At 43.9% G+C, this 17,354-nt stretch overlaps 1 protein-coding gene across 1 annotated transcript in view; it reads right to left on the bottom strand.

Moving 5' to 3' along the window:
- LOC308467683 (far upstream element-binding protein 3-like) overlaps positions 1 to 17,354 on the bottom strand; it is a gene marked incomplete at its 3' end in the record, with an annotated part of 104,416 nt that overhangs the window by 15,097 nt on the left and 71,965 nt on the right. Inside the window, exons 3-5 of the mRNA XM_080989402.1 lie at positions 7,756 to 7,802; positions 5,386 to 5,457; positions 3,168 to 3,225 (exon numbers count right to left, since the gene is read on the bottom strand). Of these exons, the coding sequence (XP_080845528.1) occupies positions 3,168 to 3,225; positions 5,386 to 5,457; positions 7,756 to 7,802 (177 nt within the window). The remainder of the gene's footprint in view (positions 1 to 3,167; positions 3,226 to 5,385; positions 5,458 to 7,755; positions 7,803 to 17,354) is intronic.

Below are 17,354 nucleotides of genomic sequence, written 5' to 3'. Positions count from 1 at the left end.
GATCCCCCGCTGGCCCCCTGCTCCTGACACGTCCCCCCTGGGGCTCCCCTGGCCTTGACCACCGGCGCCCCCTTCTGGGAATCCTCTGATTCGCTGGAAAGACTCATGGAATCTCTAGAGTCATTGTCATCCTCTTCCTCGCTGTCCTGGGATTCATCCCCATCGCTCTCCATCTCCTGCCTACCCTGTGCCTCTGTCCCTGAACCCCTGACAGTTGTTATATAAAATTTCTTTTTCCCATACCAAGATTTTTTTTATCAAACCCCTTAAGCTTACTATCCTTCTCAAATATTGTTTTTAATTGGAAATATTCTAACCAATTCACTCCCCTCTCTTTTAATTCTTCAAATTTCTTTACTGTTGGGCAATTTTTTATCTCTTCTACGAGTTCCCTATATGTTAGCCAGCTATCTTTCATATTGCTTCTATGCAAGGCTGATGACTCTATAGGTGATAGCCACCAGGGAGTTTTGGCTGTTACTATTGTTTTATTTCTTTCCCAGACTTCGAATAGGGCCTTTCTCACCAAATGGTTAGTGAATCCTCTATGTGCTTTTATTTTATCGTGACCCAGGTAGCCATGCCACGCGAAAACTTTGTCCCAGCCCTCCAGGTCCAAGATTTTGGTATCTGTCAGTAACATCCAATCTTTCAGCCATGTCATGCATGCAGCCTCAAAATACAGCTTGAGGTTTGGGACTGCGAACCCGCCCCTTTCTCTAGGCTCCATCAGAACTTTGAACCTTACTCTTGGTTTCTTACCTTGCCAGATAAAATTAGACAGATCCCTTTGCCAACCTTTAAAACATTTTGTCCCGATAATTATTGGGATCGTCTGGAAAAGGAAGAGCATTTTTGGTAGAACTGACATTTTATCAAGGATATCCTTTCCCATAAGGACAAGTTCAATTTATTCCATTTATTTAGATGTCCTTTTATTTCCTTCCACTTCTTCACATAGTTATTCTTGTACAAATTGGTATTTTTATTTGTGATCCAGATCCCCAAATACTTAACTTTCGTGGTAATTTTAAGGTCTGTTACTCTTTCCAGTTCTTCCTGTTCCTTTACCCCCATATTTTTCATTAGTAATTTAGATTTTTCTTTATTTAACTTAAAGCCTGATACTCCTCCATATTCAAACAATTTCTTTAGTGCTTCTGGTATACTTTCTTCTGGGTTTTCTGTGGTAATGATTACATCGTCCGCAAACGCTTTGACTTTATATTGTCTGTTACCTAGACTAATCCCCTTGATTTTTGGGTCCTTTCTTATCGCTATTAGGAGTGTTTCCAGCGTCATAATAAACAAAAGTGGGGCTAGAGGGCATCCTTGTCTGGTGCCTCTTTCAATTTGGAATTCTTCAGTTATTTCATTGTTAATTATTAGCTTAGCTTTCTGGTTTTCATATATCGCTTTAATACCATTAGAAATTTTGTTCCCAAGTTTCAAACTTTCCACAGTGTGGACCAGAAAATTCCAGGCCACACTGTCGAAGGCTTTCTCCGCATCTACCAGTAGCATTGCCACCTTCTTGCTAGGTTTCATATCAATATATTCTAGAAGATCAATCACTATTCTTGTATTATTTTTTATCTGTCTCCCCAGTAAGAAGCCATTCTGGTCCCTGCCTATTACTCAGTTCAAGCATTTTTTCAATCTATTTGCTAAAACAACTGCAAAAATTTTGTAATCAATATTCAGTAGTGAAATTGGCCTGTAGTTCTTTATAATATTTGGGTCCATTCCTTGTTTTGGTAATAAGGTTATCCATGCTTCGCGCCAAGAGTCAGGAATTTTCCCTTCTTCCATTATCTCATTCATGATCTTTTTAAGTCTAGGGATTATTACTTCTTCTAGTTTCTTGTAATATGTAATCGGTATTCCGTCTGGGCCTGGTGATTTCCCAGTTTCCATTTTCCTTATCACCTCTCTTATTTCTTCTGAGCTTATGCACGAGTTTAAATTACTAAATTCCTTGCCATCTAGTTCAGGGATTTTGTTTTCTCTTACATACTCTTTAATTTTATTCTCATCTTTGTCTTCCAACTCGTATAATTTTTTATAAAAATTCCTAAACATCATTTTTATTTGGTCCGGGTCTGTAATTTCTTTTCCTTGTACAATAATCTTATTTATAACCCTATCCACTTGCTTCTCCTTTGTTAGCCAGGACAACATCCTACCGGGTTTATTTGCCGATTCAAAACACCTTTGTTTTGTCCATTTAATCTTATTTTCTACCTCTGTGTTTATTAAATTATTTAATTGGGATTGTAAAATTTTAATATTCTGAATTATACTCTCTTGTTTTGGATTTTTCAACAGCTCTTTTTCCTTCTCCCTTATGTGTTTATTTATTTCCATAGTATCCTTTGCTTTATCCTTCCTTATTCTTGCCATTTGTTGTATTCCAATTCCTCTCATATAGGCTTTACTGGTATCCCAAATGATTTTCCTGTCTGTCCCATGTCTCTCATTAATTTCGAAAAATTCCTTCAACAATTCCCTCATTTTATTCACCTTTTGCTCATCTCTCCAAAGTTCATCATTCATCCTCCACCTCCCTCTCGTATGTTTTTTAAATCTTATGTGTATAGTAACTGGATTATGGTCTGAGAGAGATTTATTCAGAATCTCTGCTTTTACCAAGCTCAATGTCAATTTTTTAGAGGCCCAAATTGCGTCTATTCTCCCTCCCGATTTTTTATCTTCGGAAAAATAAGTAATATCCTTTTCAGTGGGATGCTTCAATCTCCAGGTATCGAATAAATTAAGATTATCAGTCAACTGGAAGAACGATAATGGTGCCCATGTTCAAACAAACCCACTTGAGGGTTGTTTTTTTTTTTTTAAAAGAGGACTATGAAGATTTGTCTACATTGGGAAAGGGAGCTAAATGTGTATATAGGAAGGAAGCCTTCAACAGGTCAAACTGCTGAGCTGTTAACCAAGAGACGGCAGGTGGGGGTGGATCTAGTGCATGATGAGTCTACGGCTGGCCGTCTGATCATCTGTGGCAGCTATAAAAATGATAGCAAGCAAACAAACAGAAGAAAAAAGTGTAATGGAAAAAGGAAAGAGGAAAGAGGACAGAAGGGAAGGGGTAGAAGCAACCAGTATTATATAAATGTATGTGTGGATTTTTTTTTAAAAAAACAACTCACTCAATGCTCTCTGGAGTTCCGGTGAGCACGCAGGGTCTCTCCACCAACCCACCACAGTCTACAAAAGACAAAGCAATAAATAAATAAAAGATCAACACATACTGAGCGTCCCATAATTCTCAACTGCCTAGCAGCTTCCAGCTGGTTGGTTACTGGTGATACTGGTGAAGGAGCGTCTCCACCCCCATCGTTCAGCCTAGACACTGAGATCCAGCGCCTAGGGCCTTCTGGCGGCTCCCTCATTGCGAGAAATAAGGTTACAGGGAAACAGACAGAGGGCCTTCTCGGTAGTGGCACCCACCCTGTGAAACACCCTCCCTTCAGATGTGAAGGAAATAAGTAGCTATCCTATCTTTAAAAGACATCTGAAGGCAGCTCTGTTCAGGGAAGTTTTTAATATTTAATGCTGTATTGTTTTTAATACTTGATTGGGAGCCGCCCAGAGTGGCTGGGGAAACTCAGCCAGATGGGCGGGGTATAAATAATAAATAATAATAAATTTATTATTATTATTATTATTATTATTATTATTATTATTATTATTATACTGTAATGCACTCTATGTGTGGCTGCCCTTGGGCCTTGGTTCAGAAGCTACAGAATGGGGCAGCCAGACTGCTGATAGGGAAATCTGGCTGGCAGCATGTGATACCCTTGTACGAAACCAGGTTTAAAGTCCTTGCATTAATTTGCGAAGCCCTGAAAAACTTAGGCCCTGAGTACCTCAGGAACCACCTGGAGTGTTGCAGCTGCAGGAGTGTTGTTGGTCATTCCCCAGATTGGTGAGGCAGAAAACAACAGAAAACCGAGCTTTTAGTATCATTGGCTCAGTTTCGTGGAATGCTTTGCCAATAGAGATTCATGGGCCAGGAGTCAGCTTCTGAAGGAGCAGAAGGCAAAGTGACTCCACCTGCTGCTGATCAGCCGTCTTGCTCCTAATGAGAACCACCTGGCTCCAACTTTCTTAAGCAGGGTTTCCAGCCTCAGTCAGTTGCTGCAAACAACATTCGTCGTTCCTGATCAGATCTTGCTGCTTCTTGTGACCTTGGACCCTTGCCTTTCTTGACTCCTGGAACCTTCTGACTATGTGAACTGAGATGCTCCTGATCTTAGGACTGGACTAGACTGGACCTTGTATATGAACTCTGCCTCTAGACAAGTACCTCACTGAGACTTGGCTGGCTGGTTGGTTGGCTGACTTCTCCCTCCACTGAGCTCTGCCGTGGCTTGGCAGCATGAGACTGCGACATAAATGCCTGCTGAAAACTTTTCTGTCAGGTTTATGCAAGCAATTAAGAAATACCTCTTTCCGCAAGTTACCCTATTTCTGATTTTAACACTTTTATATGGCTTTTATTGTCTAGTTTTATGTTCAATTGGTGTAAACCTTGGATATTTTTAATGAATAACAATATATAATTTTTTTTAAGCATGCACATGGACATACACCATGCCTGGATCTAGAACCAAGACTACCTGTAAAACAGAGAATGGCTTTTGGAGGCAGAGAATTTTGAATTCTATCTCCTGCATAAATTAGCCATAGCGAACTAATTCCACACATATTTCCTTAAGCTTGCAAGTTTCAGTCTTGATATTGTTTTGGAGAAAGGAGTGATACCAGCCTCATCCTGAAGCTATTCTGAGCAGCAACTCCCCCCCCCCCCCAAAAAAAATAAAAAATAAAAAATATTGTCTGGCACTGAACAAGTTGGGACCAAAGTTGCTGGAGCCACTGTTAGCCCTTACTCAAGAGCAGACATCTTGAAAATGACTTGACCTAAAACAGTCATGTTCTATTTTCTATGGGTCTATTCTGAGTAGGGATAACATTGGATACAACACTGTATCCCCAAAATTGTTCAGGGCTTGATCTATCAGCATAAGTCTTTTAAAGTGGGTTCTATGCTGCCCCCTTTCTTGGGCAGAAAAAGGGTTCTGATTTTGGGACAGGAACGTGGGGCATGTTTTTTGTAAGGACTTATCCCTCTTGTTAAAGGAGAGGGACAAATAAGGGTATAGAGATGGGCCCAAGCAAGAAGCCTTGTGGAGGAACACTTTGGGACTCTAAGAGGATGTTTTACAGAACATTTCTCTCAGCTTTTAAGTTGGTCTGATGGTTTTATATTAGTATACCACTCAAAGACTAGCAACTGTGTTATTTTGATGATGCCTTGGTTCTTCTAGAAAGTGGAGAGTGAGGCAGAAATAGTCTTACCTGGTGCAATCTGAATTTTGCAGCCTGACTCTGCCTGAATCCGGGAAATCTGCTCACCGCCCCGGCCTATAACTAAAACAAAAATTTCAATTGATCAGAATTTAACTGTTGCTCACAGACTAGAAGTTTTGTTTTTTTATCAAGAGTAAGACCCAAGCAAATACCTGGACTGAAGTTTTGCACACATCTGTGTCGGGAGCAACTGAAAACTTAAGTGTCTTGAAGAACAGGAGGTGGAGATGCCAGCACTCCCAAATCTTTAGTTTAAGTTCTTCACTGTCCCCCACCTGCTTTGGTTATTAAGCGTAACTGAGTTGACACACCTTCAGTCCTAAAAGTTGAGGAAGAGGGGTCAACAAAGAGCTGACCACTTCCATCCAGCACTGCTAATTCCCATATTCTGCTGGAAGGTTATCCTGCTTGTCGGCTTCCTATTGCAGCACCTGGTTGACTACTGTGAGAACAGGATGCTGGACTAGGTGATGATGATGATTATTATTATTTATACCCCGCCCATCTGGCTGGGTTTCTCCAGTTACTCTGGGATGCTCCCAACCTGAATATTAAAAACACAATACGGCATTAATCATTAAAAACTTTCCTAAACAGGGCTGCCTTCAGATGTCTTTTAAAAGTAAGATGGTTGCGTATTTCCTTGACATCTGATGGGAGGGTGTTCCACAGGGTGGGCGCCACTACTGAGAAGGCCCTCTGCCTGGTTCCCTGTAACCTCACTTCTTGCAGTGAGGGAACAGGCAGAAGGCCAACGGCGCTGGATCTCAGTGTCCGCGCTGAATGATGGGGGTGGAGAGGCTCCTTCAGGTATACAGGACCAAGGCCGTTTAGGGCTTTAAAGGTCAGCACCAACACTTTGAATTGTGCTTGGAAACGTACTGGGAGCCAATGCAGGTCTCTCAGGACCAGTGTTATATGGTCCCAGTGGCTCTTCCCAGTCACCAGCCTAGCTGCCGCATTCTGGATTAACTGCTGTTTCCCAGTCATCTTCAAAGGTAGCCCCACATAGAGCACATTGCAGTAGTCCAAGCAGGAGATAACTAGAGCATGCACCACTCTGGAGACACAGTCCACGGGCAGGTAGGGTCTCAGCCTGAGTATTAGATGGAGTTGGTAGACAGTTGCCCTGGACACAGAATTGACCTGCGCCTCCATGTACAGCTGTGAGTCCAAAGTGACTCCCAGGCTGTGGTCCTTCAGGGGCACAGTTATCCTGTTCAGGACCTGGGAGTCCTCCACACCAGCCTGCCCCCTGTCCCCCAAGAACAGTACTTCTGTCTTGTCAGGATTCAACCTCAATCTGTTAGCCGCCATCCATCCTCCAATCGCCTCCAGGCACTCACACAGGGCCTTCACTGCCCTCACTGGTTCTGATTTGAAAGAGGTAGAGCTGGGTATCATCCGCATACTGATGAACACCCAGCCCAAACCCCCTGATGATCTCTCCCAATGGCTTCATGTTAAAAAGCATAGGGGAGAGGACGGAACCCTGAGGTACCCCACAAGTGAGAGCCCAGGGGTCTGAACACTCATCCCCCAACACCACTTTTTGGCCCAGGAGAAAGGAGCAGAACCACTGTATAAGTGCCCCCAACTCCCAGCCCCCCCCCCCAACGGTCCAGAATGATGTTATGGTCAATGGTATCAAAGGCCACTGAGATCCAGCAGAACTAGGAAACAACTCTCACCTTTGTCCCTAGCCCGCCGGAGATCATCAACCAGCGCGACCAAGGCGGTTTCAGTCCCATGGTGAGGCCTGAATCCCTTCGGTTCTACTTCCATGGTTGGAACCAGGATGCCTCTGAATATCAGCTGCTGGGAATCACAAGCAGGGAGAGTATACTAAGCCTGATGGCTTCCCAGAGGCATCGGGTTGGTCAGTGTGAGAACAGAATGCTGGACTAGATGAGCTCCCTTTAGTCAGATCCAGCAGGGCTTCAGTTATGAAGCTGGGACCCTGAGCAGGCAAAGCACATGCTCCATTATCAAGCTGCGCATTCTCCCTGTGAAATGGCTCTTCAGTGGTATATCCTCTTCCCACGCACATATGCCCCACACAATTTCCCCTTCGCTTATCCCCCACAGCACATTACTAGCAAAGTTTGTCATCAAGATCTTTAACTACAGGCTGCTGTAGCAGTCAGGAAGTAACTAAATCATCCTCAATTTATTTTAAAGTTCATATGACAAGCATTTCCCCTGAAACTGCCATGTTCTCAGAAGGATTAACAGAAATCTGCAATGCTATGCCGAGCACTACCTATCATAATACAAGTTAGTCTTCCGATGGAAGGAGTGTTCATAGAGGCCCCCTATGCAGCCAAGAGAAAAATTGCCTCAAACTAGAATACTTACTGAATCCAACCATTTTGTCAGGCACTTTGAATTCTTCGGTTATTACCCTGAAGAGAAAAGAAAAGGGGAAGACTTAAAATGACAGGGAGAAATTAATGCCTTTTCCAATAGCATCAACAGTCTCAAAGCATTTCAGAAATTATGCTTTAGTTCCCAGAAAGTGAAGTAGGAACTGTCATGACTAAAGTTTTTGAGAGCAGAAACAGGAAAGTGCTGGAATATTCTAGCAGGTTCACTTCTGAAGCAAATATTGTTTTGACTACATAAAGGTCACGCTGAGCCAGGATAAAATCCTATGCTCAGCGAGCTGCTCTCTCCCTCTTTCTTTCACTTGTACAGTGCTTGTAATGAAGTTTGTTGCCTCAGTAAAGTTTTTGCCTTTACTGTGAATCTTTTGACTCTGCGTCATTCTTTGATTCTTCTTTATTGCAAGACACCACTGTCCGTCAGTAACTAGTTAAAACATTCTGGAAAACTGGGCAATGAAGAATGGAGTTTTCAGCTGGTGGCCTCCATCAGCTTCCTAAGAGGATATATGGAGGAGTGACCCCAAACCCAGCTAGCCTGTGTCCTGAGCACTGTGCAGAAGGCCCTGTCTGCTCTTGCCCCATCCCTAAATGTGAAGCACATTACAGACACGGGATAGGGCTTTTCACTTTGGTGGGGCACCAACTCTAAAAATGTCCTGGTACCAATGCTGCTGAGTTTACAGTACCAGCTGAAAAGACACTTTGTTGTCCAGTTTCTTGCAGGGATTTGATTTGTATCTGTGAATGCCAGATAGTAAAGGATACATAATGTTATATGAAATTCCAAGGTCAAAATATTTTAATACGTTCTCAGGGCTAATCACCACCCTTAGTGTTGGGGTCATGTGTATGCACTGCAGAAGCTGTCATACAGTTAAGCTCACTGCAGAAAAAGGCCATTTAGCAGAGTTGTCTTTACTAGGCCACCACCAACATACACTACTACACACACACACACACACACACACACACACTTTTTTTTTTTTAAACAGATGTACAAGTAGTCTTCTCTCACTAAGTCCAGAGGGGGTTCTTTGCTTCAAAGTTCTTGCTGTGTTAAAGTCCACAGACAAGTCCCTAGTTTACAGTAGTTGCTTGCAAAGATTGGGTTCTAAAGTCTGGCAATTTTCCAACTTCTTCCTCAGATGATCTCATCAAAAAGTCTTTACTCAAATCCACAGGTCCAATAGATATGCTGTAACCTGAGCCCTTTATACACAGAGTTACTTCCCAAATCTGCCCAGTAACACAGATAAGAGTCATAAGATGTATGCAGGTGCATTGTGGGGAATGAGTAATCCCTGCTGATTTAAGGATAATTAAAATATTCATTAACATAGTGGCATTGACAAAATGAAACATATGCTGACTAGCAGGGCTAAACCTGTTATGTTCAATCCAGTTAAGTTTGATAAAAGCTTCCCAACTCAGAATAGCCTATGAGTCTAGCCTTGTGACCTGAAACATGTGTGTATGTATGTGTTTTATGTTATTAACTTTGCTTGTTAAAATCTGTTTGCTTATTTGTTTTTAGGCTATAACCTGTATTAGGTTGACCAATAAATTTTGATTCAGCTTGGCTGGCTGCCAATTGAGTAAGTGGTTTACAAAAAAGAATAAAACAATAAAATATCAGCAAAAACTGCAAAAAAGTTATTTAAAACATTCAAAGAATAATTTAAATTGGCAATATGTTAAAAACCAGATTAAAATGCATGTCGACATTCTACATGTCTGGATATGCTTGCCTAAACAAAAATGTTTTCAGCAGGTGCTTAAAAGAATATAGCAAAGGTGCCTCCCTGATGTCAATAGGCAGGGAGTTCTAAATTGTAGGTGTTGCCACATTAAAAGATTGATTTCTTACAGATGCGAAACAAGGAACATGTGGCACCTGTAATATTGGCAGTTCCTGAATTCTAACGGTTTGAATTCTCATTGCAGCTTCAGGGAGACCTTGCAATCAGGAGCAATGATTGCTGGAGTAGACTGACGAGAGTGAGCTTGTGTCTTTTAGAGCCTGATCATTCTGCGGAAACACAGGATTTGAGGGGGAAGAGTTACAGTTGAGAGGAAGCCAGGTTGAGGGAGGAGCTAGAAGCCAGCAGCAGTCAAACTTAGCTCAGTGCACACAGGTGTTTGCAAGAGCGTTTAGCAGGGGACTTTAAAGGGGAGGCCCAGAACTCTGTCCCTTGGTGTGCATAGGACCAAGAGACATGGAGGGTGAGGGAGCTGCTGCAGTGACCTGCAACATCTGTGCTATGTTTATCTTACTGCCAGGGAACAAGCAACAGTACACTTGTAGCAAGTGCAAGCTGGTTGTCTTGCTGGAAGAGAAGCTCCAGCAACTTGAGGCCCGTCTAGCCACACCTCAAGCAATAGGACAACATGCAGAGTTGCTTGATAGAGCTGAATCGACTGTGATGGAGCAGCAAGACAGATGGGGTGCCCCTAGGGAGGTGAAAGATTGCCCATTGCAATAGATGAACCCCTGGAGGAATCTGATGCACAGAAGTAGAACATTCATGAGCCATGCTTTGCGTGGCAAGACCCCTCCCCCAAGAGAAATAAAGACACTGGACACATAATGTAAGGTTAATGGGCATAAAAAGGCCACAACTTTATTGATTACAGAAATGAAGGTATTGGCCTTAGGCATTGGCACCTAACGACTACCCGGCATGCTGGCCGGGAAGGGTTAACCACAAACCGCGGGAGTCCTGTTGAAGTACGCCAACTAGGATTCCACGGGTGTCACCGCTCGGGGGCGTGCCGGAGGCCCTTACCTCCCTAGGTTTCGGACAAGGCCACGCCCCCCGGAGTCCTCTACCGGACTACCCTTCTTCTGGGGGAAGGTGATGGCGCTTCCTTCCCCCCCGTTTATTTGCATAACAATAATCCCCTGCCAATGCCTAACCGCCATATACCAAAAGTTGTGACGATTGCTACGAGGTAGGCGAAAAAACCAAAAGGCAGACAGTGCGCCAAGTTGGAAAAATTCCTACCAGGCCCCTTGCGGCGACCAACCGGAGTCCATAGCAAGGTCAAATCTAGCTAATCCTAAAGGGTGGGTGGGATGGGAAAATTCTTCTACCAGCTGGCGAGGGGAAAGAGGGCGGTCCCCGGGCGTACCTGGCCTTAAGTAGGTTAGGCCACGCCTCCCCAGCCCGCCGATTGGCGGGTCGGGTCGCAGGCACGCCCGGGGATTCCCTGAGTCTCGCGGGGGCAAGGCCTGCCCCCGCGTGTGTGGGAGGGTGGCTGCCCGCAACCCCCTCTCCTCAGGAATTCGGAAATGGCTTTGTCATTGGAGTTGCAAAATCGCTTCCATGCTCTGACCATTGACACCAATTCTGTGCCAGAGAAGCTACGACAGCAGTTGCCGTGAGCAAGTCGCACACAGTAGCAAAAATGTCTGCAGTTGAATACTTGATAGTCTATCTTTCAATAAACACTACATACAAATACATAATTATGTTGCTTTGTTCTTCCCACCACCTTGCTGCTCTGTTCTGTTCACTGTTGACTGCAAGCTCCTGCAATCACATCCTTGCAAAACGGCTGTATCCTAAAAGCCTGAAAGTCTCCTGTTGGAGTGCAAAGGCAACTGCCTGCTCCAAACTGAGTAAATTGTACTTACTGTAAACCAGCTCGTGACCTTGAGCCTTGGACATAAAAGCAGATGCATTGGTCCTGAGCCAAGTACTCCAGTTAACTGTTGCTGAATGTGCAAATTACTGACACCAAGGTGGCTGTGAAAGGTACAGTGCACAGAATGATTCCTACCACCCCCAGAGAAGAAAGAGACAGGAGAAGATAGATAGACTTGGAGGAGTCTTTCTCCATTCTTGATCCAACCCCTTTGGATCCAGAGTTCCTGACTGAGGGTGAGTATGCAGATAACCCATTTACTACCTTCCATGGAGACGATACTGGAGAAAAGAAACTGCAGTCGAGACATGATAAGGCGAGAGGAAGGAATAGGAAGTATTCAAACCATAAGGTTCCTGCCTTTGTAACTTCTCAAGAATATCAAAATAAGCTCCAATAGACAAGTGGAGAAGACTCAAGAACAGCAGGTGGAAGAACAGCAGGAGGAAGAGATGTGTGGTGGTGATAGGTGACTCCCTACTGAGGGGAACCAAGGCAGTAGTGTGCCAAAGATTCACGATGTGACAGAGAAGTTGCCAAGTCTTATAAAGCCCACTGACCACTATCCCTTCCTTCTGATTCATGTGGGTACTAATATTACTGCCACACACAGCTTGCAGTGCATAACAAGGGACTGTGAGACCCTGAGCAGGGAGCTGAAGAGACTTGGGGCACAGGTAGTCTTTTCATCACTCCTTCTTGTTGAAGGTTGTGGACCAAGGAGAGGAAAATACGTGAGGTAAACCACTGGCTGTGCAGGTGGTGTCATCAGGAAGGATTTGGCTTCTTGGATCATGGTCTCGGCTTCCTTGAAAAAGGACTTCTGGTGAGAGATGGGCTGCAACTCACAGCGGCTGGCAATAATGTGTTTGATAAGAGTATCAAGAACCTGATCAAGAGAGCTTTAAAGTAGATGTTAAGGGGGAGGGAGACAACATTACAAACGACAGAAGAGCACCTGGCACTGAGGATAATAGCTTCACTGATGCACAGGAAACTGAGGTGGTGCTCCAGAAACCTGCTAAAGGGCAAGAAACTACAGGAAAGAAGCAGCTGGAGGGAACGAATCCTGGTTTCTGTTGTCTCTACACAGAGTATGGGAAACAAGCAAGACGAACTGGAGCTTTTAGTTCAGGATGGCAAATACGACCTGGTTGGCATTACTCAAACCTGGTGGGATGAGACTCATGACTGGAATATAGGAAATGAGGGGTATAACCTGTTCAAAAGGAATACAGTGGTACCTCAGGTTACATACGCTTCAGGTTACAGACTCCGCTAACCCTGAAATAGTGCTTCAGGTTAAGAACTTTGCTTCAGGATGAGAACAGAAATCATGCTTCGGTGGCAGCAGGAGGCCTCATTAGCTAAAGTGGTGCTTCAGGTTAAGAACAGTTTCAGGTTAAGTACGGACCTCCGGAACAAATTAAGTACTTAACCTGAAGTACCACTGTAGACTAAACAGGAAGGGAGATGTAGCAGCATTATATGTAAAGGATGCAAACACTTGTGAAGAAATCCATGACCTGGAGCATGGAGAGCAGATTGAGAGTATATGCATAGAAATTGTAGGAGAGAGAAACAACAGTGACCTTACTATGGGGATCTGCTATAGACCACCAACCCAGACTGAAGACTTGGATGATGCATTCCTAGAGCAGATTACCAAACATTCAAAAAGAAGAGATATAGTAATGGGGGGGGAGGGGCTTCAACTTCCCCAATATCTGTTGGAACTCAAACTCTGCCAAGAATATAAGGTCTGACAAATTCCTCCATTGCCTCACTGGCAATTTCATTTTGCAGAAGGTGCAAGAACCAGCAAGGGGATCATCTATTTTGGACCTGATCCTCGCCTATAGGGAAGAACTGGTTGACGAAGTGGAAGTACTTGCAAACTTGGGAGAAAGTGATAATGCTCTCCTGGGTTTCAGGATACAGAGGCAGGGGAGAGCTGAGCGTAGTCAGACATGCACTCTGGACTTTAAGAAGGCCAATTTCAAAAACCTTAAGGAGCTACTGGGTGAGATCCCATGGTCAGGAATACTCCAAGAGAAGGGAGTCCAAGAAGGATGGGAGCTTCTAAAAGGAAAAACTAAACAATTAAGCCTGACAGACCTCTTGGACTGGGCAATTGCTGAAATTGAACAAGAGGTGCCTGATGGGCTAGAAACAAGGACAGGGGAGCAGGTGGAGGAGGGGGGCAATGGGCATGATGCCGACTCACAGTCTCCCCACAGTCCTAAATAGCAGCCAACTAGCTGTTTTGAAGACCCCCCCCCAAAAGCAGCCAAAAGGCCCAAGACCGAAAAATTCTAAGTACAATGGGACCACAGGAATTAGTTCAGAGATTAAAGCAACCCAATCGTCCCACGCCGTTGCCCAGACAACTCCTCAAAAGCTACCTTCACAGTATGGAGCTGGGAAATTGCTAAGTTTGTTAGGAGAACAAAGCTTACTTACCAGAAGGTCATTGGTACTGATTCTTCGAAAGTTGGAGAGCATTGAGAACCTTGCGGTTGGTGGTCGGGGGGCGGAGAGCCCAGTGCAGTCCCCTGGGCCCCGGGAGAGGAATGCTGAGTGGGTACCGCCAGGCAGGCTGGAGATCCCTAATCCTTCCAGGGAGAGCCCCCAAGCTGCACAGTCCATATATAATCCCAGGAAGGAGCCCAAGGGTCCCCCCCCCATACTAAGAGGTGTTTGCAGCTGGATCAGATAGTTCTGATTATCCAAAACAACTGGGAGAACAAAGGGCGTTGGATCTCCAGACTGAGAGTCTGCCTCTCCTTATCTGAACTTCTGAGATTGGATATAGGCTCTCTGGACTTAAAAACGCTGGAAAAACTGCCGAGCCACCCAAGAGTAACAAAGCTACTTCTCAAATTTCAAAGTCATGCCATCCCCCTGCTTTTCCCCAAAATGGCTGGCTTCCTGAGTCATTTCCACATTACAGTTAATTTTTTTTTTAATTTTTATTTTTAAATGATATTTATTAAAGTTTCAAAAAATACAAGAAATACAGAATACAGAAAAAAAGAGAATAAAGTTTTTAAAATATAACAAAAAAGTAAAAAAGAAAAAGAAACATACCAAATAAAACAGTTAAAAAGACATTAATTTTCCATAACCTACAGTGGTGCCTCGCAAGACGAAATTAATTCGTTCCGCAAGTTTTTTCTTCTTGCGAGTTTTTCGTCTTGCGATGCACGGTTTCCCATAGGAATGCATTGAAAATCAATTAATGCGTTCCTAGGGAAACCGCCTTCAGACCAGGTCCGGGGACAGTCTGTCCCCCGACCTCTTCTGAAGGCTGGGGGGGGGGGGGCAAGGGCTTTTCTTCCCACCCCCAGCATTTTAAAAAACCCCGGGACAGCGGAGGACTTCTCCGCTGTCCGGGGCGATCTTAAAATGCTGGCGGGCGGCATTTTAAAATCGCCCGGGACAGCGGAGGACTTCTCCGCTGTCCGGGGCGATGTAAAAGCCCCTGGGAAGGCAGGCAGGGGGGAGCAAAGACTTTTGCCCCCCGCCCGCCTTCAGAAGAGGTCCTGGACCTCTTCTGAAGGCGAGCGGGGGGCGAAAGTCTTTGCCCCCCCCGCCTGCCTTCAAAAGCCGTCCGGAACAGCGGAGAAAGGCGCTGCCTTTCTCCGCTCTCCCGGGAAGGCAGGCAGGGGGGAGCAAAGACTTTCGCCCCCCGCCCGCCTTCAGAAGAGGTCCTGGACCTCTTCTGAAGGCAAGCGGGGGGCGAAAGTCTTTGCCCCCCCCCCCGCCTGCCTTCAAAAGCCGTCCGCGATAGCGGGAAGCTCTTCCCTGCTATCCCGGACTGCTTTTAAAATGCTGGCGGTGGGGAGCAAAGCCTTTCGGCCCCCGCCGACCTTCCTGGACCTCTTCTGAAGGCCGGAGGGGGGGAAAGGCTTTGCTCCCCACCGCCAGCATTTAAAAGAGGTCCCCGGAGATTTCCCTATGGGCTTTCGTCTTGCGAAGCAAGCCCATAGGGAAATTCGTCTTGCGAAGCGCCTCCAAAACAGAAAACCCTTTCGTCTTGCGGGTTTTCCGTCTTGCGAGGCATTCGTCTTGCGGGGTACCACTGTATCTTCCCTACACTTATTTCCCCGGACCTCCTCATACCTCCCTTTTTTGTATTCCAGTTCAATTTGTTAGTTCAGCAAATCCTTACCATTAAGCTTTTACCCAATTGCAAACCTTTTTCCCATATCTCTTAAAGCATTACAGCTAAAAACCTCTTAGTTTCTATCCAACATCCTTCTAAGATTCCTTAATTTTACAATATTTCTGTAAATAATCTTTAAATTTCTTCCAGTCTTCCTTCACCGACTCTTCTCTCTCGTCTCGGATTCTGCCAGTCATTTCCGCCAGTTCCATATAGTCGATCACCTTCATCTGCCATTCTTCCAGAGTGGGTAGATCTTGTGTCTTCCAATACTTTGCGATGAGTATTCTTGCTGCTGTTGTGGCATACATAAAAAAGGTTCTATCCTTCTTTGGCACCAATTGGCCGACAATGCCCAGAAGAAAGGCCTCTGGTTTCTTCAGAAAGGTATATTTAAATACCTTTTTTATTTCATTATAAATCATCTCCCAGAAAGCCTTAATCCTTGGGCACGTCCACCAAAGGTGAAAGAATGTACCTTCAGTTTCTTTACATTTCCAACATTTGTTATCGGGCAAATGATAGATTTTTGCAAGCTTGACTGGGGTCATGTACCAACTGTATATCATTTTCATAATATTCTCTCTTAAGACATTACATGCCGTAACCTTCATACCTGTTGTCCATAACTGTTCCCAGTCAGCAAACATAATATTATGTCCAACATCTTGTGCCCATTTAATCATAGCAGATTTCACCATTTCATCCTGAGTATTCCATTTCAACAGCAAGTTATACATTCTTGACAAATTCTTAGTTTTGGGTTCTAACAATTCTGTTTCTAATTTTGATTTTTCCACCTGGAAGCCAATTTTCTTATCCAAATTATATGCCTCCATTATCTGATAATAATGAAGCCAATCTCTCACTTTATTTTTTAGTTTCTCGAAACTCTGCAATTTCAATTTGTCTCCTTCTTGTTCCAAAATTTCCCAATATTTCGGCCATTTGGCCTCCATATTGAGCCTTTTCAGAGCTTTCGCTTCCATTGGTGACAACCACCTTGGAGTTTTATTTTCCAATAAATCCTTGTATCTTGTCCAAACATTAAACAGTGCTTTCCTGACAATATGATTTTTAAATACTTTATGTGCTTTGACCTTATCATACCATAAGTATGCATGCCATCCAAATACGTTGTTAAAACCTTCTAAATCCAAAATGTCTGTATTTTCAAGAAGTAGCCATTCTTTCAACCAGCAAAAAGCTGCTGATTCATCATAAAGTTTAAAGTCTGGCAGGGCAAATCCACCTCTTTCCTTGGCATCAGTTAATATCTTAAATTTTATTCTGGGCTTCTTGCCCTGCCAGACAAATCTAGAAATATCTCTCTGCCACTTCTTGAAACAGTCCAACTTGTTCACAATTTGCAATGTCTGAAACAAAAACAACATTCTAGGCAATACATTCATCTTTATCGCAGCAATACGGCCCAGCAGTGAAAGCTTCAAATTCGACCAGATTTCTAAATCTTTTTTCACTTCGGTCCAACATTTTTCATAATTATCTTTAAATAAGTTCCCATTTTTGGCTGTCATATTAATCCCCAAGTAGTTCACTTTCTTTACCACAGTCAATCCTGTCTCATTCTGAAACCTCTCTCTTTCAATCGGTGTTAAATTTTTCTCTAAAACCTTAGTTTTTAGCTTGTTCAATTTAAATCCTGCCACTTGACCAAATTCTTGAATTAATTCTAAAACCCTTTTAGTACTAGATTCTGGCTCCTGTAACGTCAATACTAAGTCATCTGCAAA

The sequence above is a fragment of the Podarcis pityusensis genome (assembly GCF_964106645.2).
Source record: "Podarcis pityusensis genome assembly, chromosome: W".
In the NCBI taxonomy this organism is placed as follows: Eukaryota; Metazoa; Chordata; class Lepidosauria; order Squamata; family Lacertidae; genus Podarcis; species Podarcis pityusensis.
This window is presented reverse-complemented; position numbering and strand designations above follow the sequence as displayed.